At 45.1% G+C, this 24,772-nt stretch overlaps 1 protein-coding gene across 2 annotated transcripts in view; it reads left to right on the top strand.

The window, feature by feature from the left end:
* Window positions 1–549: 549 nt before the first annotated feature.
* LOC135539879 (arf-GAP with GTPase, ANK repeat and PH domain-containing protein 1-like) overlaps window positions 550–24,772 on the top strand; it is a 53,550-nt gene continuing 29,327 nt past the window's right edge. Inside the window, exon 1 of one of the 2 annotated variants that reach the window (XM_064966074.1) lies at window positions 550–932. In XM_064966074.1, the coding sequence (XP_064822146.1) occupies window positions 770–932 (163 nt within the window). In that variant the 5' untranslated portion in view covers window positions 550–769. Of the gene's footprint in view, window positions 933–15,558; window positions 18,236–24,772 lie in introns of those variants that run through there. The other variant, XM_064966072.1, reaches the window with a different exon arrangement.

Here is a 24,772-nt window from a genome sequence, read left to right on the forward strand (position 1 = left end):
AATTTGTATAATTATCTTCAAATAATAAATAATAAACACCTTCAAATTGGTGGACTAGATACAGTATATAAAGCGCATTAGTTTCTAAACAGTGAATCGGATATGTATGAAAATACCCTCAAATATAAGGTGACATTATGTACTTTCGCCTAATATAAAACATTCGATCTCAAATCGATAATTCTGGAGTATTGAGACAAATGAAACGTTTTCGCTTCAATGTCCAAATAAATGTAGGGTGTACTTCAAAGCCACATACACACACAACCCACTGTGAAAAGACTGGTTGAATCAAAGTTGTTTCCACGTAATTTAAACCTCCCAAAATAAGTGATGACGTTGAATCAACGTGGAAAACAGATTGGATTGGCAAAAAGTCATCAACATAAAGACATTTAAGTCCAATGATTTTTTATTTATTTCACAACTCAACCAAATGTACATCAAAATTAGACGTTGGACTGACGTCTGTGCCCAGTGGGAAACACTGTCTCCATGAGGAGGACAAAACGAGTCCGACTCATCAGCATTCTTCTTGCAGCTCTTTAAAACAAGGAAGTAGTCGTTGTAAGGCACAAACGGAACAAGATATTTGCTCAAATGAATAAAGTACTTTTGATTGATGATGTAGGCTACTTTGCAGACAGAAGCTCTTATTAAACTGAATACATAGGTTCGATTAGCTTTGGTTGAACTGTTTGGAGAAGTGCGCGCAGATGGATAACGAATGTCAATCTCGCGCATGTAATCACCAGAGACAGGTGTCATTATGAACAGCAGCAACAAGTTAGCGCTTTCCAATGCAATTCGGACCGAGGTACGGCGCTATGAAATTGTGAAGAACAACTTTGCCAAACTTTTTAAGCAGTTGGAGAGCGTCGACGACCTACAGCTTCGCTCTGGTTTAAAAGTTCACCTTCACAGCATCCAAGGTAAGCAATTCAATAGGCCTAGCCCCATGGCCTGCCATTGGCTCCCAACCCAGTTTATAATGCAAGGAGTTGTCCTGACAACCGACAAATAGTGGACGCATTTTCATTAAAATCAAATGATAGCCTACCTGTAATTAAAATACACCACTTTAAAACGTAATTTCAAAGTGCTGGCAACTTGATAGGCTATATATGTTCCTTTAGCCTAGTCCAAGTGTTCCCAAACTTTTTACTCGGGTCTCCCTTCCAGCATTGGAGAACGTCCTGCGCCCCCAGCAAAACTAGAATAGTCGGACAAAGCAAAATTACTTGAAATGACTTCTAAAACATAACTTAAACGTCTGAAAAGACAAGTTCAACTTAGGTTCTGAATGAAATGTGAAAATCTATTTTCCGTATGTTTAAAATACTTATTTTTCAGGATGTTGAAAGTACGTATTTTCCAGATGTTGAAATCGGGTACATTTTCGGTTCTGAATAAAAGTAGAAAATAAGTCATTTGCAGATGTCTACGTTTGGGCCGAATCAAGGCTGGTCAGACCTGACAAAGGCTGAACCAAAAATAGACGTCTATGATTGGTTCAGATTTGGTCCGGACCGGAACAAAAACCAATGTCTGTGGAAATCAAGGCCGGTACGGAACTGCAACAAAAAAAGACGTCCAAAAGGTGTAGGCATCGGTACATGCTTACTGAGGTGTAGCCCACAGTGTTGTCTGAAATTGAATTTTATGAATGCCCGTCAATGTTATGTTGTCTATAAACACCAAGAAACGATATCCGGACAGGACCAAAAAAAAGACGTTGGCTCGTGCATACTTGGGTATAGTCTACCATGTCTGCCACAATGGAATTTTATCAATGCTCATCTGTGTTGTTGGCCTACCATTTGTAAAACAGGATATTGCATTGGCTTTATTAGTCTTAATTCCTGTGACTAATCAATTTGGTTATTTAAGTTCTGAATATAATTTACCCAAAATTATCAGGAGTGATCGTGAGCCAATTTGCAATGTGTTTACACAGCGGGAAATGCAGACTTTTTTCTTTGTCGCTATGATCAACTTTCAACAACGGATCATGACAATGGGGTGAAAATCCTACACAACTGTTGTGATTGTCCATTCCATATTGTCTATTTTATTTAGTGCCATTTATAGGTTAGGCTATTTGATCGGAGAAACCTGGACTAGTTGATCTGGACATTTCTGACAAGTATAAAAAGGTATCAAATCTAATTTTACATACACATTTTACGTACACTTTTACATACAGTGGGGCAAAAAAGTATTTAGTCAGCCACCAATTGTGCAAGTTCTCCCACTTAAAACGATGAGAGAGGCCTGTAATTTTCATCATAGGTACACTTCAACTATAATAGACAAAATGAGAAAAAAATCCAGAAAATCACATTGTAGGATTTTTAATGAATTTATTTGCAAATTATGGTGGAAAATAAGTAAATATTCATAGTATTATTAATAAATATAATACAATACAAATAAAACAAATCCATAAAAGATTTTTGAAAATTAATCAGTATATTTGAGTTTTAACCATAACATATGTTGTAATATTTGTTCTATCTTTTCTGGGGGATGAAACTGAAATTGTAACCAGCTTTGTATGACTTTTTTAAGAAAAGGCAATACTTTAAACAAAATGTCATTTTCAGTTAGTCAAAAATGAGAAGTTGTAATCTGTATAAAGGCAATTTTTTTAACAAAGGATGAGCCTTTCTTAATAATCTACTGGAGAACCATTTTGGGTTTAAGTTTAACTTATGTATGTATGTGTGATGCTTTTAGTGAGAGGTTTAAAGCTATAATATTTAATCATTTTTGCCCCCCAAACTCAGTCATTATATAAATAGACACATTTAATTTTGTCATTTTAAAGTCGTCTGGAGTAGGCAGTGCCATTAGTAAGTAAGTAAACTGTGATAGGAACCAAGAATTAATCAATGAGATTTTTCCATAAATAGACAAGCATTTACCTCTCCATGGTTGTAGAATCTTATCTATTTTTGTTAACTTTCTATTGAAATTGATTGTGGTAAGTTAAATTATATTTTTTGAGATGTGAATACCAAGTATTCACATACGTGCCCATTTTATTGGTAAACTACAAGGTAGTGTAAACACTATTCTTTTTTTAAACAATCCAATACATAATATGGTACACTTGTCATAATTAGATTTTAATCCAGAGAGGCTAGAAAAGTGATCAAGATCTTCAATGAGACTGTGCAGGGATCCTGATTGGAGACTAGAGTCATCAGCATACATTGACACTTTTTGTTTTTATCTCCTGGATTTCTAACCCATTGATTATCTTGTTGGATACATTTTAAATAGCTAGCATTTCCATGGCCATTGTTTTACTCCTTTTAAAAGCTCAATACTTTCTGAGAAGTAACCATTATGTACTTATTTAGCCCCCCCCCCCCTTGATTATCTTTTTAGCCTTCATGTGACATTGGGTACTGTAGGTGTCCTGGATGGCAGGCAGTGTGTCCCCTGTGATCCATTGGGCAGACTGTACCACCCTCTGGAGAGGCCTCCAGTTGTGGGCGGTGCAGTTGCCATACCAGGCGGTGATGCAGCCCGACAGGATGCTCTCAATTGTGCATCTTTAAAAGTTTGTCAGGGTCTTAAGGGCCAAGACAAATTTCTTCAGCTTCCTGAGGTTGAAGAGGCGCTGTTGTGCCTTCTTCACACGCTGTCTGTGTGTGTGTAGACCATTTCAGATTGTCAGTGACGTGTACGCCGAGGAACTTGAAGCTTTTCACCTTCTCCACTGCGGTCCTGTGGATGTGGGCGTGCTCCCTCTGCTGTCTCCTGAAGTCCACAAACATCTCTTTCGTTTTGTTGAGGGAGAGGTTAATTTCCTGACAGCACTCCGCGAGGGCCCTCATCTCCTCCCTCTTGGCTGTCCCTACTATTATGTCGTCTGCAAACCTGATAATTGAGTTGGAGGGTGCTATGGTGTTGAATGCTGAGCGTGGCCACGCAGTCATGGGTGAACAGGGAGTACAGGAGGGGGCTGAGCACCCACCCTTGTGATCCCCCTGTGTTGAGGATAAGCGTAGGGAGGTGTTGTTTCCTACCTTCACCACCTGGTGGCGGCCTGTCAGGAAGTGCAGGAACCAGTTGCACAGTGGGGTTCAGACCCAGGGCCCCGTGCTTAATGATGAGCTTGGAGGGTGCTATGGTGTTGAATGCTGAGCTATAGTCACTGAACAGCATTCTTACATACAGTTGAAGTTTGAAGTTTACATACACCTTAGCAGAATACATTTAAATTCAGTTTTTCACAATTCCTGACATTTAATCCTAGTAAAAATTCCCGGTCTTAGGTCAGTTAGGATCACCACTTTATTTTAAGAATGTGAGATGTTAGAATAATAGTAGAGAGTATGATTTATTTCAGCATTAATTTCTTTCATCACATTCCCAGTGGGTTAAATTGTTTAACTTGGGTCAAACATTTTGGGGAGCCTTCCACAAGCTTCCCACAATAAGTTGGATGAATTTTGTCCCATTCCTCCTGACAAAGCTATTGTAACTGAATCAGGTTTGTAGACATCCTTGCTTGCACACGCTTTTTCAGTTCTGCCCACAAATCTTCCATAGGATTGAGGTCAGGGCTTTGTGATGGCCACTCCAATACCTTGACGTTGTTGTCCTTAAGCCATTTTGCCACAACTTAGTATGCGTGGGGTCATTGTCCATTTGGAAGACCCATTTGCGACCAAGCTTTAATTTCCTGACTGATGTCTTGAGATGTTGCTTCAATATATCCACATAATTGTCCTCCCTCATGATGCCATCTATTTTGTGAAGTGCACCAGTCCCTCCTGCAGCAAATCACCCCCACAACATGATGCTGCCACCCCCGTGCTTCACAGTTCTTCATCTTGCAAGCCTCCCCCTTTTTTCTCCAAACATAACGATGGCCATTATGGCCAAACGGTTCTATTTTTGTTTCATCAGACCAGAGGACAGTTCTCCAAAAAGTACAATCTTTGACAATCTTGGGGAGGGGGAGGCTCTGTCAGGAGGAATGGGCCAAAATTCACCCAACTTATTGTGGGAAGCTTGTGGAAGGCTACCCAAAACATTTGACCCAAGTTAAACAATTTAAAGGCAATGCTAGCAAATACTAATTGATTGTATGTAAACTTCTGACAGACTGGGAATGTGATGAAAGAAATTATTCTCTCTACTATTATTCTGACATTTCACATTCTTAAAATAAAGTGCCACCTACGGTGACAACTAAAACAGGGAATTTCTACTAGAATTAAATGTCAGGAATTGTGAAACTGAGTTTAAATGTATTTGGCTAAGGTGAATGCAAACTTCTGACTTCAACTGTACCAGTCCCGTGTTTACTTTAATTCTACTAACTGTAAAGCTGTAAATGTGGTAGAGGATGTTGTTGGGTTTACTATTCAAATATTGTATCTGAATCTAATGTTAAACAAACCTCCATGCCCTGAACTAACAATCGTGACAATATAATGAGCAATCAGGTTGATTGTGCATTTATGCAAGTTGTGGTTACTGATAGCGTGCCCCTTGAGATGTTTTCATGGCAGCGAGACTCGTCATCGTTGGCCCTATTTCCTCTGTCTCTCTGCAAAGCCACTTCCTGCCTCAAGGAGACAGGCAGAATATGTATTGGTACAGCTTCCTCCCTCCCCTGTACTCTACTTAATTTACAATTCAAAATTTGCCTTACTCCCACAATGTTTATTTTATCACACACTTTTACAGTGTCTCCTCATGTACACTCCCTGGACTTAACCTAAATCAAGCACCTCAAAAATGCTCTCCCGCCCCCCATATTACGTCTATCCTATCTCATCTCTTCTGTCCCTCCACCTTGTGTTGTCATTTAGCCTTTCCTCACAGCAGGTATCACTCCTCGTTAGGAGACACTATTCACCTTCAATAGCATCTCTATGAGACACAGAGGAAGAGACCGAGACCGAACTCACTGCAACACACCACCTGGCTTCTCTCTACTGGTGTGGCAGTTTGATGATATCCTAATCTCCAGTCCTAATCATTCAGATGCAGACTTGTCAGCCTCGTCTAGTTTCTTTCTTTGTGTTATTGCAGATCTCATATTTTGCAGTTACGAGGCAATTAGGACAATTTGAAACACCCCGGATCTTCTCTCAAGAGCGCTGATTCGATTTCTGAACCCACTCACCCTCTCCCTCTGTGTGTGTGTGAGTGTTTCATTCTGCAGTGTCTGTGTAAGGTGTGTATGCACATAATTTCTACACACTCATTTATGTGTTTTCCATTATTTCATTTGCATTGCGGAAGAGTCAAGTGTCATTAGTTTTGTATGTGCGTGTGCCCAATTTCTGATTGCCTGCGTAGGGGTCTCCTAAGTCCCACCCATCCCCCTGTCTACTTAACATTGCATACACACACACACACACACACACACCGCCCACACCCTTCATGGCAGGAAGATGTTAATTGTCATTACGATGTGGCCGGGGAGGCTAAATGTTGATTTAATTCCTCTATGGAAGGATCACATAATGCCCTTGTCACACAGCCGGGCCTAGCCTCCCTTCCAGAACTGGAGATATATAAATGTGTCCCTTTAAGAAAGAGGTCACACCTCAGGCCAAAATGAATGTAGTCTGATGCCGGTGATTACACCAGAATGCAGAACATGTGTCAACTATCAGATTAGCAAAAGGAGAGTGGTGGTGTGGCTCTCCAGACCAGCATTTTAGTTATGCAGGTGGTGTGTTGGAATGCACAGGGCCGTGGTCCCCAGTGGTAAGGGAATGCACTCTTTCTTGGTGGTTGACTTGATAAATGTCACAACAGCATAAAAGAAGAATGACAACAATGGCTTCGTCACCCCTCAGTGGAATGTTTGGATTGTTTGTCTCCTCATTCCAGAGTTTTTCTTTATTTTTTACTATTTTCTACATTGCAGAATAGTAGTGAAGACATCAAAACTATGAAATAACACATGGAATCATGTAGTAACCAAAAAAGTGTTAAACAAATCAAAATATATTTGAGATTCTTCAAAGTAGCCACCCTTTGCCTTGACAGATTTGCACACTCTTGGCATTCTCTCAACCAGCTTCATGAAGTAGTCACCTGGAATGCATTTCAATTATGAGTGCCATGTTAAGCAATTTATGGAATTAATTTTATTACTAAGAAAGTATTTGAGCCAATCGGTTGTCTTGTGATGCGTATGTGTGATGGTATACAGAAGATAGCCCTATTTGGTAAAATACCAAGTCCATATTATGAAAAGAAAAACTCAAATAAGCAAAGAGAAATGACACTCCATCATTACTTCAAGACATGAAGCTCAGTCAATCTGGAACATTTCAAGAACTATGAAAGTTTCTTCAAGTGCAGTTGCAAAACCCATCAAGCGCTGTGATGAAACTGGCTCTCATGAGGACCACCACAGGAAAGGAAGACCCAGAGTTGTCTCCTGCCGCAGAGGATAAGTTCATTAGAGTTATCAGCCTCAGAAATTGCATCCCAGATAAATGCTTCACAGATTTCAAGTAACAGACACATCTCAACATCAACTGTTGTGAATCAGGGCTTCATGGTCGAATTGCTGCAAAGAAACCACTACTAAAGGACACCAATAAGATGAGACCTGCTTGGGCCAAGAAACATGAACAATGGACATTAGACTGGTGGAATTCTGGTCTGATGAGTCCAAATTTGAGATTTTTGGATCCAACCGCCGTGTCTTTGTGAGACGCAGATTAGGTGAACAGATGATCTCTGCATGTGTGGTTCCCACCGTGAAGCATAGAGGAGGTGCTTGCTTGGGACACTGTCTATGATTTATTTAGAATTCAAGGCACACAACCTGCATGGCTACCATAGCATTCTGCAGCGATATGCCATCACATCTGGTTTGGGCTTAGTGGGACTATCATTTGTTTTTCAACAGGACAATGACCCAACACACCTCCAGGCTGTGTAAGGGCTATTTGACCAAGGAGAGTGATGGAGTGCTGCATCAGATGATCTGGCCTCCACAATCACCCGACCTCAACTCAATTGAGATGGTTTGGGATGAGTTGGACCGCTGAGTGAAAGAAAAGCAGCCAGCAAGTGCTCAGCATATGTGGGAACTCCTTCAAGACTGTCGGAAAAGAATTCCAGGTAAATCTGGTTGAGAGAATGCCAAGAGTGCTAAGCTGTCATCACGGCAAAGGGTGGCTAGAATATAAAATATATTTTGATTTAACACTTTTTGGTTACTACATGATTCCATTTGTATTATTTCATAGTTTTTATGTCTTCACTATTATTCTACAATATAGTAAAAATAAAGAAAAACCCTTGAATGAATAGATGTGTCCAAACTTTTGACTGATACTGTATGTATAAACAATCCCTTCAAAGTATTCATACCCCTTGACTTTTTCCACCTCCGTGAGAATGTAGGAGCTCACCGGAGGACAGGTAGCAGGCACGGGTTCCCTCTCCAGAGCCTGGCGGATATCCACGTCTATGTCCCAAAGCACAGGGGCAGCGATTATGGAGGGCAGTGTGATGGGCGCACTCAGAACAGGTACCTCTCCCGAATCGTGTAGACAGGACAGGGCATCAGCTTTGATGTTCTTTGAACCTGGGCAGTATGACAGGGTGAAGTTGAATCTAAAAATGGCCCACCTGGCTTGGAACGGGTTCAGCCACCTCTCTGTGGTGGCCGAGTAGATCAGGATGTCATCGATATACACGACCACCTGATTCCCAAGCACCGACGGAGCATTGGCTAATCCATAAGGCATCACCAAGTACTTGTAGTGCCCAGCCATCATGCTGAATGCAGTCTTCCATTCATCCCCCCCCCGGATGCGGATCAAATTGTAGCCACTCTGCAGGTCCAGCTTAGTAAAGAAAATGGGATGATTGGTACTAAACCGGGCTGTTCAATGGTGGCCGGCACCAATGGGAGGGTGTAGCTGTACTTGGTGGTCATGGCATTGACTCTGTAGTCAATACACGGATGTGACCCCCCCCTTCCTTCTTGGCCACAAAGAAGAAACCTGCCGATGTAGGGGAGGTGGATGGGCAGATGAAACCCTGTTGGAGAGCCTCCTGGATGAACTCCTCCATGGCCTTGGTTTCAGCCACCGACAGGGGGTAGATGCAGCTGTGCAGAGTCTGTAAGCATGTCGATGGCACAGTCCCAGGGGGCGATGAGGGAGACCGGTGGAGTGGGTCTTGGCGAAAACCTCCGGGAGATCCTGGTAAACCTCTGAGACGTTGGCTTGGAGGGCAACCACAAGAATCTTAATCGACGTGGAACCACGGGTAAGAGAAAGCAGGTCTTCCAACATCAAATCAAATTTTATTAGTCACATGCGCCGAATACAACAGGTGTAGTCCTCACAATGAAATGCTTACTTACGAGCCCCAAACCAACAATGCAGTTAAAAAAATATGGATAAAAACAAGAAATAAAAGTAACAAGTAATTTAAGAGCAGCAGTAAAATAACAATAGCGAGACTATATACAGGGGGGTACTGGTACACAGTCAATGTGTGGGGGCACTGGTTAGTTAGAGGTAATATGTACATGTAGGTAGAGTTATTAAAATGACTGCATAGATGATAACAACTGAGTGTAGCAGTGGTGTAAAAGGGGGGGGGGGCAATGCAAACAGTCTGGGTAGCCATTTGATTAGGTGTTCAGGAGTCTTATGGCTTGGGGGTAGAAGCTGTTTAGAAGCCTTTTGGACCTAGACTTGGCGCTCCGGTACCGTTTGTCATGCGGTAGCAGGGAGAACAGTCTGACTAGGGTTGCTTGTGTCTTTGACAACTTTAGGGCCTTCCTCTGACACCGCCTGATATAGAGGTCCTGGATGGCAGGAAGCTTTGCACTAGTGATGTACTGGGTTGTTCTCACTACCCTTTGTAGTGCCTTGCAGTCGGAAGCCGAGCAGTTGCCATACCAGGCAGTGATGCAACCAGTCAGGATGCTCTCGATGGTGCAACTGTAGAACCTTTTGAAGATCTCGGGACCCATGCCAAATCTTTTCAGTCTCCTGAGGGGCAATACGTTTTGTTGTGCCCTCTACATGACTGTCTTGGGGTGTGCTTGGACCATGTTAATTTGTTGGTGATGTGGACACCAAGGAACTTGAAGCTCTCAACCTGATCCACTACAGTCCTGTCGATGAGAATAGGGGCGTACTCTGTCCTCTTTTTCCTGTAGTCCACAATCCTTAGTCTTGATCACGTTGAGGGAGAGGTTGTTGTCCTGGCACCACACGGCCAGGTCTCTGACGTCCTCCGTATAAGCTGTGTCGTTGTTGGTGATCAGGCCTACCACTGTTGCGTCATCGGCAAACTTAATGATGGTGTTGGAGTTGTGCCTGCCCGTGCAGTCATGAGTGAATAGGGAGTACAGGAGGGGACTGAGCATGCACCCCTGTGTTGTGGATCAGCGTGGCGGATGCATTGTTACCTACCCTTACCACCTGGGGTGGCCCGTCAGGAAGTCCAGGATCCATTTGCAGAGGAAGGTGTTTAGTTCCAGGGTCCTTAGCATATTGATGAGCTTTGAGGGCACTATGGTGTTGCACGCTGAGCTGTAGTCAATGAATAGCACTCTCACATAGTTGTTCTTTTTGTCCAGGTGGAAAAGGGCAGTGTGGAGTGCAATAGAGATTGCATCATCTGTTGGGGCGGTATGCAAATTGGAGTGGGTCTAGAATTTCTGGGATAATGGTGTGAGCCATGACCAGCCATTCAAAGCACTTCATGGCTACAGATGTGAGTGCTACGAGTCGGTAGTCGCTTAGACAGGTTACCTTTAGTGTTCTTGGGCACACGCACTATGGTGGTCAGCTTAAAACATGTTGGTATTAAGGACTCGGACAGGGAGAGGTTGAAAATGTCAGTGAAGACACTTGCCAGTTGGTCAGAGCCGGTGTAGTACGATTCGATCTTAGTCCTGTATTGAAACTTTGCCTGTTTGATGGTTTGTCGGAGGGCATAGCAGAATTTCTTTGGGTTAGAGTCCCGCTCCTTGAAAGCAGCAGCTCTAGCCATTAGCTAGTGCGGATGTTGCCTGTAATCCATGGCTTCTGGTTGGGGTATGTACGTACGGTCACTGTGGGGACAACGCCATCGATGCACTTATTGATGAAACTACTCAATTCCATTGGAGGAATCCCGGAACATATTCCAGTCTGTGCTAGCAAAATAGTCTTGTAGCTTAGCGTCTGCCTCTTTTTTTTATTGATCTTGTCACTGGTGCTTCCTGCTTTAATTTCTGCTTGTAAGCAGGAAATAATTATGGTCAGATTTGCAAGATGGAGAGCTTTGAATCCGTCTCTGTGTGTGGAGTAAAGGTGGTCCCGAGTTGTTTTTTTCTCCTCTTGTTGCGCATTTAACATGAAATTTGGTAGACCGATTTTAAGTTTCCCTGCATTAAAGTCCCCGGCTATTAGCAGTGCCACCTCCAGGTGAGCGTTTTCTTGTTTGCTTATGGCGGTATACAGCTCATTCAATGCTGTCTTTGTGCCAGCCTCTGACTGTGGTGGTATGTAAACAGCTATGAGAAATACAGATAAACTCTCTAGGTAGGTAGTGTGGTCTACAGTTTATCATGAGATACTCTACCTTAGGCGAGCAATAGCTCGAGACTTCCTTAGATATCGTGCACCAGTTGTTATTTACAAAAATGCATACCAGACAAATGGCGCTGTGCCCAGTCAGTCAGTGATCTCCATCCTCGACTAAGAGGTGGTGGGGGTCGTGGTTTTGGAGCCACGCGAGACCAAGTATGACTTTGTGTACGGGTGCCTGGATGATGATGATGAGGAGGAGGAAGGGAAGGCTTTCTTAGTGCAGGGGTCCCACGGTGATGGTGAGGGGTGCTGGGATAATCGCAGATCCCAGTGGTTTGTTATCCAGCGCTTGAACGGAAATGAGAAGAGTATGATGTTATTTTCAGGGAGGAGTCAAGGGCCTTATCAATAAAATTCCCCGTGGCACCAGAGTCCACTAGAGCTGTAGAAACAACACGAGGGACAGCCAGCTAGTGATATTGGTACTAAAAAGGGTTTGGTGGAGAGTGATTATGATGATGGAATATTCATACCTACCAGGAGACCTCTGCTCTAGTGGCTCCCAGGTTGGGATGTAGCGGACACCGTTGAAGCTGGTGACCCAACTGACCGCAATAGGGACAGAGTCCCAGCTGTCTCCAACAGCATTGCTCCGCTGCGGGGAGGCGTGTGGCCCCTACCTCCATGGGTTCAGGCTCTGACTCAGAACTGTCAATGATGGGGGTGCCGACCATCCTGAAGGAGGTTATCCAGACGTATGGCCATCGCGATGTGTGTCCAATGAGAGGGTGTCGTCTAGGCATGCCAAGTCAGTCTGGACCTCTTCATGCAATCCTTTTCTGAATAAGGTGCAGAGTGCCAGCTCATTTCATCTGCTGGATGCTGACACTGTACAGAAGTTGAGGGTGTACTCCGCAGTGGTCTGGCCCTCCTGCCGTAGTTGGAGTAGGCGCTCACCCCCTCTCTGCCCTCCAGTGGATAATCAAATAGTACTCTGAATAGAGCAAAGAACCTATCATAGGAACCCAGCTCCTCCTCGCCTCCCCAGACGGCCGTAGCCCACTCCAATGCCCGCCCGGTCAGCAGGGAAATAACCATGGAAACCTTGAACCTCTTGGTGGTGGGGGCACTGGGTCGACTCATAATATAGGATCCTCTGCTCGTTGGAGGATGCCGCTTGAAGAAGATCTAGATGTTGAAGAAGGTGTGGTGTTGGCGAAGTAGGTCTCCCTGTTCGCCGACCATCTGGGAGATGTCTTGGTTGGCTGCTGCTTCCATTTTGTGAGGCATTATTCTGTAACGAAGACGCAGGGAGTCTGGAAGCAGGTGCAGTTGGTGAGTTTAATAAGAACGAACGTAGAGTGAATAAACAAACAAGCGTAGTGTCTGAACATGAACATGGAAACAATACTGCCTGATGGGTGATAACAGAGTGCAAGATTAAGGGAGAGTAATCAGGGAAGTAATGAAGTCCAGATGTGCCTAATGATGAGGCGCAGGTGTGCGTAATGATGGGTTACTAGACTGTGCCAGGGAGCGGGAGTAGACGTGACCCTAACGTTAGGCTCCTTAAGAGTATTTGTATTAATTATGGAGCCCCATTAGTTTCTGCCAAAGCAGCAACTATTCTTCCTGGGGTCCAGCAAAATTAAGGCAGCTTATACAATTTTAAAACATTTACAATACATTCACAGATTTCACAACACACTGTGTGCCCTCAGGCCCCTACTCCACCACTACCACATATCTATACTACTAAATCAGTGTGTGTGTGTGTGCATGTTCTGTGCCAATGTTTGTGTTGCTTCACAGTCCCCCTTGTTCCATAAGGTGTTTGTTTTATCTGTTTTTTAAAATGTAATTCTACTGCTTGCGTCAGTTACTTGATGTGGAATAGAGCTCCATGTAGTCATGGCTCTATGTGTGTACTGTGTGCCTCCCATAGTCTGTTCTGGACTTGTGGACTGTGAAGAGACCTCTTGTGGCATGTCTTGTGGGGTATGCATGGGTGTCCGAGCTGTGTGCCAGTAGTTTAGACGGACAGCTCGGGGCATTCAACATGGCAATACCTCTCATAAATAAAATTAAAATCTAATAGTACATAATTGGGCCAATCCCTCTCCAAACATGTAGCTCTTTTTTTTCTGAGGAAGTGGATTGGTAACACCATCTTTAACATTGTCCTCATCTCCTGGTTGTGGTTGATCATTTAATAAAAACAAACATTTTGTTAAAGAAAGCTTAAATTCTACCGCATTTCATTGTTGCTGTTCTTGCCAGCTAATGCCATTACTTAGCTGACAGAAACCATCAGAACAGTTCTGAGGGAAAGTTGGTTATGATTCGTAAACAATTTATCAGTCTGTGCTTCCAAAATAAAAGTACAGGTCCAACAGCAAAACATTTTGTCGCATTGTAAGAATGGACTGTATTACATTGTATTTACAAATATAAAGTGGGTAGTTACATGGTCATGCAGTGGCATAAATAGTATATAATAGAACAGCAGCGTTTGTGTGTGTGAGAGTTTGTGTGTAAAGGTTGGATGTGTGGGTAGTCAGTGTAAATAATCTCTAAGGAGCAGATAGTGTGTATGTATCTATAAGCAACTGTCTGTGTAAATCACAGTAAGTTACACATTATAATTTCAGTTTAGAGGGGACATGATTCATCATACTCTGTGGGTGTTCTTCGTCCACAGATTTCAGCCAATTAAACAAGAGACACAGGTGGGTAACGCATACCTATACACACAATGAAGCCCCACCCCCACTGTGAGCACACACAACATACAGCACATACATTTACACACTCATACAGTACACATGCTGAAAATCACGTGGCATGTATCATTAAGTCATGCGAGTATTTTATGGGCTACATTTTGTATTTTTATTTATTTAACTAGGCAAGTCAATTATGAACAAATTCTTATTTACAATGATGGCCTACCAAAAGGCCTCCTGCGGGGACGGGGGCTGGAATTACAACAACAACAACAATGGGACAAAACACAGATCACGACAATGGCGACACCTCAACACTACATAAAGAGAGACCTATAAGTCAATAACATAGCATGGCAGCAACATGACAACAACATAGTAGCAACACAACATGGTAGCAGCAGAAAACATGGTACAAACATTATTGGGATAATTCTGATGACGTGTTAGTTTCTAATATTGTACCCATGGTTTCTCTTTATTGTGTGAGTCAATAATGAACTAATGATGAAGAAAGAAGGAGCATAACCTTTCCTCATTCAATGTCAATGACACACAAATACACATGTTTGTTTTACTATCATTGTGGGGACCTAATTCTAACCCTAATTGTAAACCTAACCCCTAAGCCTAAAATAGTATTTTTCTATATGGGAAGTAGCAAAATGTCCCAGCTTGTCAGATTTGTCTTTGTTTTACTCTCCTTGTGAGGACTTATGGTCTCCACAAGGATAGTGAAACCAAAAAATACACACACACAGAGACAGACAAGGTATCAGCAGCATAGCGGGAGAGATGAGGGAGGTGGTGAATAAGCTGTTGCTACCCCAATCCTTGCTGATTTTAAAAGGGGGGTGAGGGGAGCCGTTTTGGAGGGAGATGGAGCTGTTGTGACTGCCAAGGAGAGAGAAAGGGGAGAGGGTAGATAGAGCCTTCCCTCTCTTGTCGTCTACCTTTTTCCAGCTCCTTTTTTTCCTTCTCTCCTGCCTTCCTCTCCTCTCTTCCACCTTTAGCTACCCTCCTTTCTGTTCGGATCCCCTCTCTCATCCTCACATCCCCTCCCTTTTCTGTGCCCCAAGATTTATCATCACCCATTCAGTTTGTTTTCAAACCACCTTATTTAATTTGACGGTTATACCCTCCCCCTCACACTCTCGTGTTCATTTTTATCCTTTCCTCCTCTCTCTCTCTTTCCTCCCTCGCTCTCTCCTTTCATTCATCAGTATGACGTCTGTGGATTTTTTCATCACCTTTCTTCCTCCATTGCATCATTGCTTGCTCCCTCTTTCCTGAAGGGGAGGGGGAAAGAAGAAGAGCGAGAGAGTGGGAACTGCCAAGGAGATTGCTTTAAGAAGAACAGAGGGAGAGAGAGAGAGAGAGAGAAAGAGAGCGAGCAAGTGATGGGTAGGAGGAGGCAGAGGTTTTTGTCTTGGTTTTGTCTGATCCGACATGAGCCACAGAACGTGAGTGCTTGACCGAGAACAGGCATCTCTCACTGGACGCATCACCCTCACCCTTCCACTCAGTCTGTCTGCCTGACGCTGGGGCTGGAGCTGTGGTAGCGACGGGCTATCGGAGAGGCTAGCAGGCACAGTGGCTCTGATGAGAAGAGGGGCTAAGCTGAGCCGGTGGGCTTGCTCTCTGCCTCAGAGACACATTTTATTGACTTGCTAATTGCCTATGACACTCAGAGGAGACGATGCAGTGACTGAAGGGCGCGAAGGAACCAACTGTACAGAAGAGCGTTACAGGCAGAACGCAGTCACTGTTCCACTGCCTATCTGACCACCATTTCTGCTTCTCTTTACTGTGGGAATTACAACAGATGTTTGCAGCCTGCCTTTCATTGATCCGCACAATGTGCATACGTGATTCATGCATGACATTAGTGTGTCTTTGCCTCACATACAGTCGGAAGTAGACTCTCACCACCACATGCTTTGCAACACGTGAATGATTTCCATATGGATTTTTGTTCTCGTATTTACATTCAAACCTGTTTTTCTCTGCTAGGTCTGCTTAAGCTGTTGTTTACTGTGCTGTCTGGTTTGTCTTTACCACGATACACACCCTTTGGTGTATGTGACGGTGCTACATTATTTAAAAAATTTTTTTTGTCAACCAATCAAATGTAATGGGGATATGAAGATTCTGAAGCATACAATGAATATCCTTCACTGGGAGTGAAGAAATTATCTGAAGAGATGCTTACAGGCTGAAGACTGACTTGAGGCATTTCATCTTGTGTGATTTTGTGGAGTGGGGAACTACGTAGTGGACCAGGCTCATTTGTTTACTCTTGCATAATTCCAGACTACCCAGTCTCAAACATCAAGATCGAGGAAAGCAATCTCAGATCCCTGGCATCGGGCTGTAGAATTAATCTTTCACATGGAGAGAGAAAGGGGAAAAGAAAGAGAGGATTGTGAATGAACCTGTGGAGGAGACCAGTGATCAGCAAAGAGAAGGTGACAAGGGGATTACAGGAAGGAGTAAAATAAAGTACACTCTAGATTTAAGTAACTCAGCCTTGTTAAGTATGCTCCTCTAATTCCAGGTAGCTCCTACCACCTCTTGACAAAGTTACCATTCACCCACATCAGACGTATCCCTACGCCAGTTAGTTTGACAGTACCTTCTGACTGTTTTCTGGTCTGACTGTTGTCTCTCTGGTGAAGCCTCCAGCTGTGGGTTGCCATGCCTGTTCCCTGCGGGTCTGTCTGGGTCAGAGTGAGGGCTCTGCCGCTGCTCTGAGGTCGGTCTGCCTCCCTGTCTGCCAGCCTGCCGCCCCTATGAGCCAAACAGGCACCCTACCAAGGCGCACCACCTACCTCATCTCCCTCACCCTGGTCAAGGTCGAGGCAGTAGGGGGTGATGGAAGTGTCACCGGGCCCCAGCCACAGCTGGCCCTTTCCCTAGGGAGAGGTGTGGGGGGCCCTGGGTATGAGGAGGATGAGGAGCTGAGCAGGACCACTGAGGATGAGGGAGGACACTTGTGTGCCGTGGGGGAGGCAGAGGGGGACACAGAAATGGAGGAAGATGAGCAGGAGGACATTAGCTTTGGGGGGCCTGTTCAGAAGCGGGGGAAGCCTGAGATGAGGGAGAAAGAGAGTCGTGGGCCAGGCTCCTCGAAAGATATCACATTGGGGATTAAGAGCAAGGAGTCTCCCCACTTACCGAAGAACATGAAAGACCAAGTGAAGGGGCTTGCAGGGGTGTCAGGTGTCCCCTCAGAGGCAGGGCTGAGGAGAGAGGGAACCCGTCCTAAAACCGAACTCTATAGGGAGCCACCCTTGCTGTTTCCAAGGGGCGAGGAGGGGATGGGCGACCCAAGCAGAACCCTCTGCCGAGTCAGCGTGCCCATCACTGTCCCTCCCAGGTTTACCCATCGACCCGAGGTCCTGATGAGGTCACATGCCGGGGGGGGGGCTGTAAGCCGGCGGGAGTTGAGGGAAGCCGATCAGAGTATGCCTCCATCTGCTAAGAGTCTGGACCGCAAAGACAACCGTATAGGGGATTGGTCGCCTATGATAGGTGCTGCGGCCGCCCTAGGGCCTTACCGAGCGTCCTGGGCAGACAGTGACGGCAGGACCACCCTCCTTCACCAGGGGGCCCCAGTGGGGGGAGGGTTTACAGGCGTGGTGACCAGGGAAAGCCCCCAAGGGGACAGGCTGAAGACAGGCTCCACCTCCCTGCCAGCTCAACCCACCACCCAGGTGTCCAAGCCGGCAAGGAAGGGCAAGAGCCGTACCCTGGACAACAGTGACCTGCACTCTCTTTCTGAGGACCTGAAGAAGGGGAAGGATGGCAAGGGCCAGGGTCAGGGGGGAACCACCCAGCGCGCCCGTGACCGCAAGATGCTCAAGTTCATCAGTGGGATCTTCACAAAGAGTACGCCTGCTCCTCCCAGCTCCAACACAACGCCCCCTATTTACACACCCATACAGAGGGGTTCTAGTGAGGAGGAAGGTAAGATATCACCCACATCCACCTCCCCATAGTTCACCCCAACCAGGTCTAGCTGCATTTTCCATTTAATTTCAGATTTTTCACTACTGGATGCGGCAGGCTACCATCTTACTCCAATGATGAAATTTTTCTTTTACCTGTAACATTGGCTAATATAAGATTTAAACCCCATACCCTTCTCCCAACTAGAGTGATGTTGATTGCATTGCTATTCCACAGTACAGTATATAGCCTTGGGCTACCCTTCTGAAAAAAACAGCATAGTCCAGCATAGGCTGGTGACCAACCTTCTTTGTGTTTTTGCTGGTGACCAACCGTGGTTGTGTTTTTGCTGGTGACCAACCTTGGTTGTGTTTTTGCTGGTGACCAACCTTGGTTGGTCACCAGCAAAAAATGCAAAAAATGTGTTATTTGTGTAGAGAAATCTAAATTAATGACCAAACCTACAGCCAAACCCAGTTCTTATATTATCCTACTTTAACAGAGTGAGAGCAACATTCAAATCAATTAAACTTAGCATCCCAAAGCAAAGTAGAGCAAATTAATTATTCAATCAATGTAATGCAAAAAAAACAGATATAGAAACAAACAATTGAAAAAATCTAACTGCAATAGAGCATGATGGGCGTGCTTTTGCCGACCAGCTTAACCAACTAGACCATGCTGGACCAGCATACACAGCATATACTCTAAAAAAGGTTATTGAGGTGTTCTTTGTCAGGGGTGAGAGTGATATTGTACATCTTTATTACCAAGAACATACAGTGCATTCAGAAAGTATTCAGACCCCTTGACTTTTTCCACATCTTGTTGCTGTAACGTAGACACGGAGTCAGGAAGCAGGTGCAGTTAGTGAGTTTAATGATAATGGACATGGAACGATACAAAATAAGAGAAGCGTCTGACATGGAAACACAAACAATACTACCTGATGACTGACAAACCAGTGTGCTAGATAAATGGTAAGTAATGAAGTCCAGGTGTGACTGATGATAGGGCGCAGGTGTGCGTAAAGATGGGTTGCCAGGACTGGTGATTAGTAGACAGGTGGCGTCGAGCGCCAGAGCAGGAGAGTGGCAGTAGACGTAACAGAACCCCCGCCCCCCACAGGACGACACCGGCCAGGGGGACGGCCCCGAGGGCGAGGAGCTGGCCGGTCCGGACGGCGAAGGTGGATATCTTGGATGATGTTGGGATCTAGAATGTCGTCCAACGGAACCCGACACTGCTCCTTTAGAACGTACCCCTCTGTCCACCAGGTACTGGAGGACACCCCCACGACATCGGGAGTCAGGGAGGGATCTGACTGCATAGGCAGGGCTCCCCTCGATGTCCAAGGGAGGTGGAGGGGTGTCGTGGGGGACTGCATCAGAAAGGAGGACCAGGAACACAGGCCTGAGGAGGGAAACCTGAAAAGATGGTGAGATTCAGTAGTGAGTGGGGAGTTGTAATCTGTAAATTACCTCATTGACCATCCAGAGGACCTTGAACAGCCCCACAAACCGAGGACTTCTTACAGGACAAGCGGAGCAGAAGGTTCCTGGTGGAGAGCGCCTCTCTGCGGTGGCAATCCGCCTGCTCTTTCTGACAGCGTACGGCTTGCTGGAGTCTCACATGGGAATCGTTCCACACCACTTCTGCGCGCCTGATCCACTCGTCCACCGCAGGAGCTTAGGGCTGGCACTGAGTCCACGGAGCCAGGGCTGGCTGATAACCCAGAACACACTGGAAGGAAGTCAGCCCGATGGAGGAGTGTCGCAATGAATTCTGGGCATATTCAGCCCAGGGAAGGAATCGGGGCCGCTCCCCCTGCCGGTCCTGATAATTGCTCCTCAGGAATGAAGGCCTTCCATACACGTGATGTGAATAGGGGGCCACGATCGGAGATGATATCCTCTGGAAGGCCACAGTGCTGGAAGACCTGCTGGAACACTGCCTTAGTGACCTGGATAGTGGTAGGGAGACCAGAGAGAGGGATGAAATGGCATGATTTAGATCATCTGTCCACTATCACAAAAATGGTGGTAAAACCATCAGAAGAGGGGAGATCAGTGCCAAAATCAATGGACAGATAAGAGCAGGGATGCTGAGGCAGGGATGCTGATGTCTACGTCCCAGAGCACGGGGGCTACAACTCAAGAGGGCGGAGTTATGGGTGCACTAAAGACAGGAACATCTCCCGAATTGTAGAGACAGGACAAGGTATCACCTTGATGTATTTTTTTTTACCTGGGTGATATGTCAGCGTGAAATCAAATCTGGTGAAGAAAAGGCCCACCTGTCTTTGCTCAGGTTCCAAGTCGCCTCACTGTCCGTATGTACAGTGGGGCAAAAAAGTATTTAGTCAGCCACCAATTGTGCAAGTTCTCTCACTTAAAAAGATGAGAGGCCTGTAATTGTCATCATAGATAGGCTGTCATAGTTGAAGTGTATGACAAAGAGCTTTGTCAACTATGACAAAGAGCTGTCAAAGGACACTAGAAACAAAATTGTAGACCTGCACCAGGCTGGGAAGACTGAATCTGCAATAGCTAAGCAGCTTGGTTTGAAGAAATCAACAGTGGGAGCAATTATTAGGAAATGGAAGACATACAAGACCACTGATAATCTCCCTCAATCTGGGGCTCCACGCAAGATCTCACCCCGTGGGGTCAAAATGATCACAAGTACGGTGAGCAAAAATCCCAGAACCACACGGGGGGACCTAGTGAATGACCTGCAGAGAGCTGGGACCAAAGAAACAAAGCCTACCATCAGTAACACACTATGCCGCCAGGGACTCAAATATTGCAGTGCCAGACGTGTCCCCCTGCTTAAGCCAGTACATGTCCAGGCCCGTCTGAAGTTTGCTAGAGAGCATTTGGATGATCCAGAAGAAGATTGGGAGAATGTCATATGGTCAGATGAAACCAAAATATAACTTTTTGGTAAAAACTCAACTCGTCATGTTTGGAGGACAAAGAATGCTGAGTTACATCCAAAGAACACCATACCTACTGTGAAGCATGGGGGTGGAAACATCATGCTTTGGGGCTGTTTTTCTGCAAAGGGACCAGGATGACTGATCCGTGTAAAGGAAAGAATGAATGGGGCCTTGTATTGTGAGATTTTGAGTGAAAAACCTCCATCAGCACGGGCATTGAAGATGAAACGTGGCTGGGTCTTTCAGCATGACAATGATCCCAAACACACCGCCCAGGCAACGAAGGAGTGGCTTCGTAAGAAGCATTTCAAGGTCCTGGAGTGGCCTAGCCAGTCTCCAGATCTCAACCCCATAGAAAATCTTTGGAGGGAGTTGAAAGTCCGTGTTGCCAAAACATCACTGCTCTAGAGGAGATCTGTATGGAGGAATGGGCCAAAATACCGGCAACAGTGTGTGAAAACCTTGTGAAGACTTACAGAAAACATTTGACCTCTGTCATTGCCAACAAAGGGTATATAACAAAGTATTGAGAAACTTTTGTTATTGACCAAATACTTATTTTCCACCATAATTTGCAAATAAATTCATTAAAAATCCTACAATGTGATTTTTCTGGATTTTTTTCCCTCATTTTGTCTGTCATAGTTGGTGTGCCTATGATGGAAATTACAGGCCTCTCATCTTTTGAAGTGGGAGAACTTGCACAATTGGTGGCTGACTTGCCCCACTGTATGTGGAATGCCCTGACGTTGGGACTGGACAGCCCCCAAACCTACATTACCAGTCAAAAGTTTGCACACAGCTACTCATTCCAGGGGTTTTCTTTATTTGTATTTTCTACATTGTAGAATAACAGTGACGACATCAAAACTATGAAATAACACATATGGAATCATGTAGTAACCAAAGAAGTGTTAAACATATCAACATATTTTTGAGATTCTTCAAAGTTGCCACCCTTTGCTTTGATGACAGCTTTGCACACTCTTGGCATTCTCTCAACCAGCTTCACCTGGAATGCTTTTCCAACAGTCTTGAAGGAGTTCCCACACACGCTGAGCAATTGTATTATGCTTTTCTTTCACTCTGCGGTCCAACTCATCCCAAACCATCTCAATTGGGTTGAGGTCAGGTGATTGTGGAGGCCAGATTATCTGATGCAGCACTATCCTTGGTCAAATAGCCCTTACACAGTGTGTTGGGTCATTGTCCTGTTGAAAATAAATGATAGTCCCACGAAGCGCAAACCATATGGGATGGTATATCACTGCAGAATGCTGTGGTAGCCTTGCTGGTTAAGTGTGCCTTGAATTCTAAATAAATCACTGACAGTGTCACCAGCAAGCACCCCCCCCCCCCCACCATCACAAGTCCTCCTCCATGCTTCATGGTGGGAACCATCTGTTCATTTACTCTGCGTCTTACAAAGACACGGCGATTGGAACCAAAAATCTCATATTTGGACTCATCTGACGACAGGAGAAAGGACAGATTTCCACCAGTCTAATGTCCATTGCTTGTGTTTCTTGGCCCACGCAAGTATCTTCTTATTATTGGTGTCCTTTTAGTAGTGGTTTCTTTGCAGCAATTCGACCATGAAGGCCAGATTCTCCTCTGAACAGTTGGTTGACCTTAGTGAAATGCTTACTTACGAGCCCCTAACCAGCAATGCAATTAAAAAAAATTCAAATAAGAATAAGAAATAAAAGTAACAAGTAACTAAAGACCAGCAGTAAAATAACAATTGTGAGACTATATTACAGGGGGGTATCAGTACGGAGTTGATGTGCGGGGGCACCGGTTAGTTGAGGTAATATGTATATGTAGGTAGAGTTAAGATGATAACATAACAACCGAGAGTAGCAGTGGTGTAAAGAGGGGGGGGGGTGCAATGCAAATAGTCTGGGTAGCCATTTGATTAGATGTGCAGGAGTCTAATGGCTTGTGGGTAGAAGCTGTTTAGAAGCTTATTGGACTTAGACTTGGAGATACTGTACTACATGCCATGTGGTATCAGAGAGAACAGTCTATGATTAGGTTGGCTGGAGTCTTTGACCATTTTTAGGGCCTTCCTCTGACACCGCCTGGTATAGAGGTCCTGGATGGCTTCCAGTGATGTACTGGGCAGTTCGGACTACCCTCTGTAGTGCCTTGCAGGCTGAGGCCGAGCAGTTGCCATACCAGGCAGTGATTCAGTCAGTAAGGATGCTCTCGATGGTGCAGCTGTAGAACCTTTTGAGGATCTAAGGACCCATGCCAAATCTTTCCAGTCTCCTGATGGGGAATCAATTTTGTTGTGTCCTCTTCACGGCTGTCTTGGGGTGTGCTTGGACCATGTTAGTTTGTTGGTGATGTGGACACCAAGGAACTTGAAGCTCTCAACCTTGTTGGTGATCAGGCCTACCACTGTTGTGTCATCAGCAAACTCAATGATGGCGTTGGAGTCCTGGCCGTGCAGTCATGAGTGAACAGGGAGTACAGGAGGGGACTGAGCACGCTCCCCTGAGGGGCCCCTGTGGTGAGAATCAGCGTGGTGGATGTGTTATTACCTACCCTTACCACCTGGGGACGGCTTGTCAAGAAATCCAGGATGCAGTTGCAGAGGGAGGAGTTTAGACCCATGGTCCTTAGCTTTTTGATGAGCTTTGATGGCACTATGGTGTTGAACGCTGAGCTTGTGGTCAATGAATAGCATTCTCACATAAACTTAGCAAAAAAAGAGACGTCCCTATTTCAGGACCCTGTATTTCAAAGATAATTTGTAAAAATTCAAATAACTTCACAGATCTTCCTTGTGAAGGGTTTAAACACTGTTTCCCATGCTTGTTCAATGAACCATAAACAATTAATGAACATGCACCCGTGGAACGGTCGTTAAGAGACTAACAGCTTACAGAAGTTAGGGCAAATAAGGTCACAGTTATGAAAAATTTGGACACTAAAGAGGACTTTCTACTGACTCTGAAAACACCAAAAGAAAGATGCCCAGGGACCCTGCTCATTTGCGTGAACGTACCTTAGGCATGCTGCAAGAAGGCATGAGGACTGCAGATGTGGCCAGGGCAATATATTGCAATGTCCGTACTGTGAGACGCCTAAGACAGCGCTAGAGGGACACAGGGTGGACCGATGATTGTCCTCGCAGTGGCAGACCACGTGTAACTACACCTGCACAGGATCGGTACACCCGAACATCACACCGGCGGGACAGGTAAAGGATGGCAACAACAACTGCCCGAGTTACACCAGGAACTCACAATCCCTCTATCAGTGCTCAGACTGTCCGCAATAAGTTGAGATAGGCTGGACTGAGGGCTTGTAGGCCTGTTGTAAGACAGGTACTCACCAGACATCACCGGCAACAATGGCGCCTATGGGTACAAACCCACCATCGCTGGACCAGACAGGACTGGCAAAAAAGTGCTCTTCACTGATGAGTCGCAGTTTTGTCTCACCAGGGGTGATGGTCGGATTGACATTTATCGTCGAAGGAATGAGCGTTACACCGAGTCATGTACTCTGGAGCAGGATCGATTTGGAGGTGGAGGGTCTGTCATGGTCTGGGGCGGTGTGTCACAGAATCATCGGACTGAGCTTAACATTGCAGGCAATCT

The sequence above is a fragment of the Oncorhynchus masou genome, chromosome 5 (genome assembly GCF_036934945.1).
Source record: "Oncorhynchus masou masou isolate Uvic2021 chromosome 5, UVic_Omas_1.1, whole genome shotgun sequence".
Classification (NCBI taxonomy): Eukaryota; Metazoa; Chordata; class Actinopteri; order Salmoniformes; family Salmonidae; genus Oncorhynchus; species Oncorhynchus masou.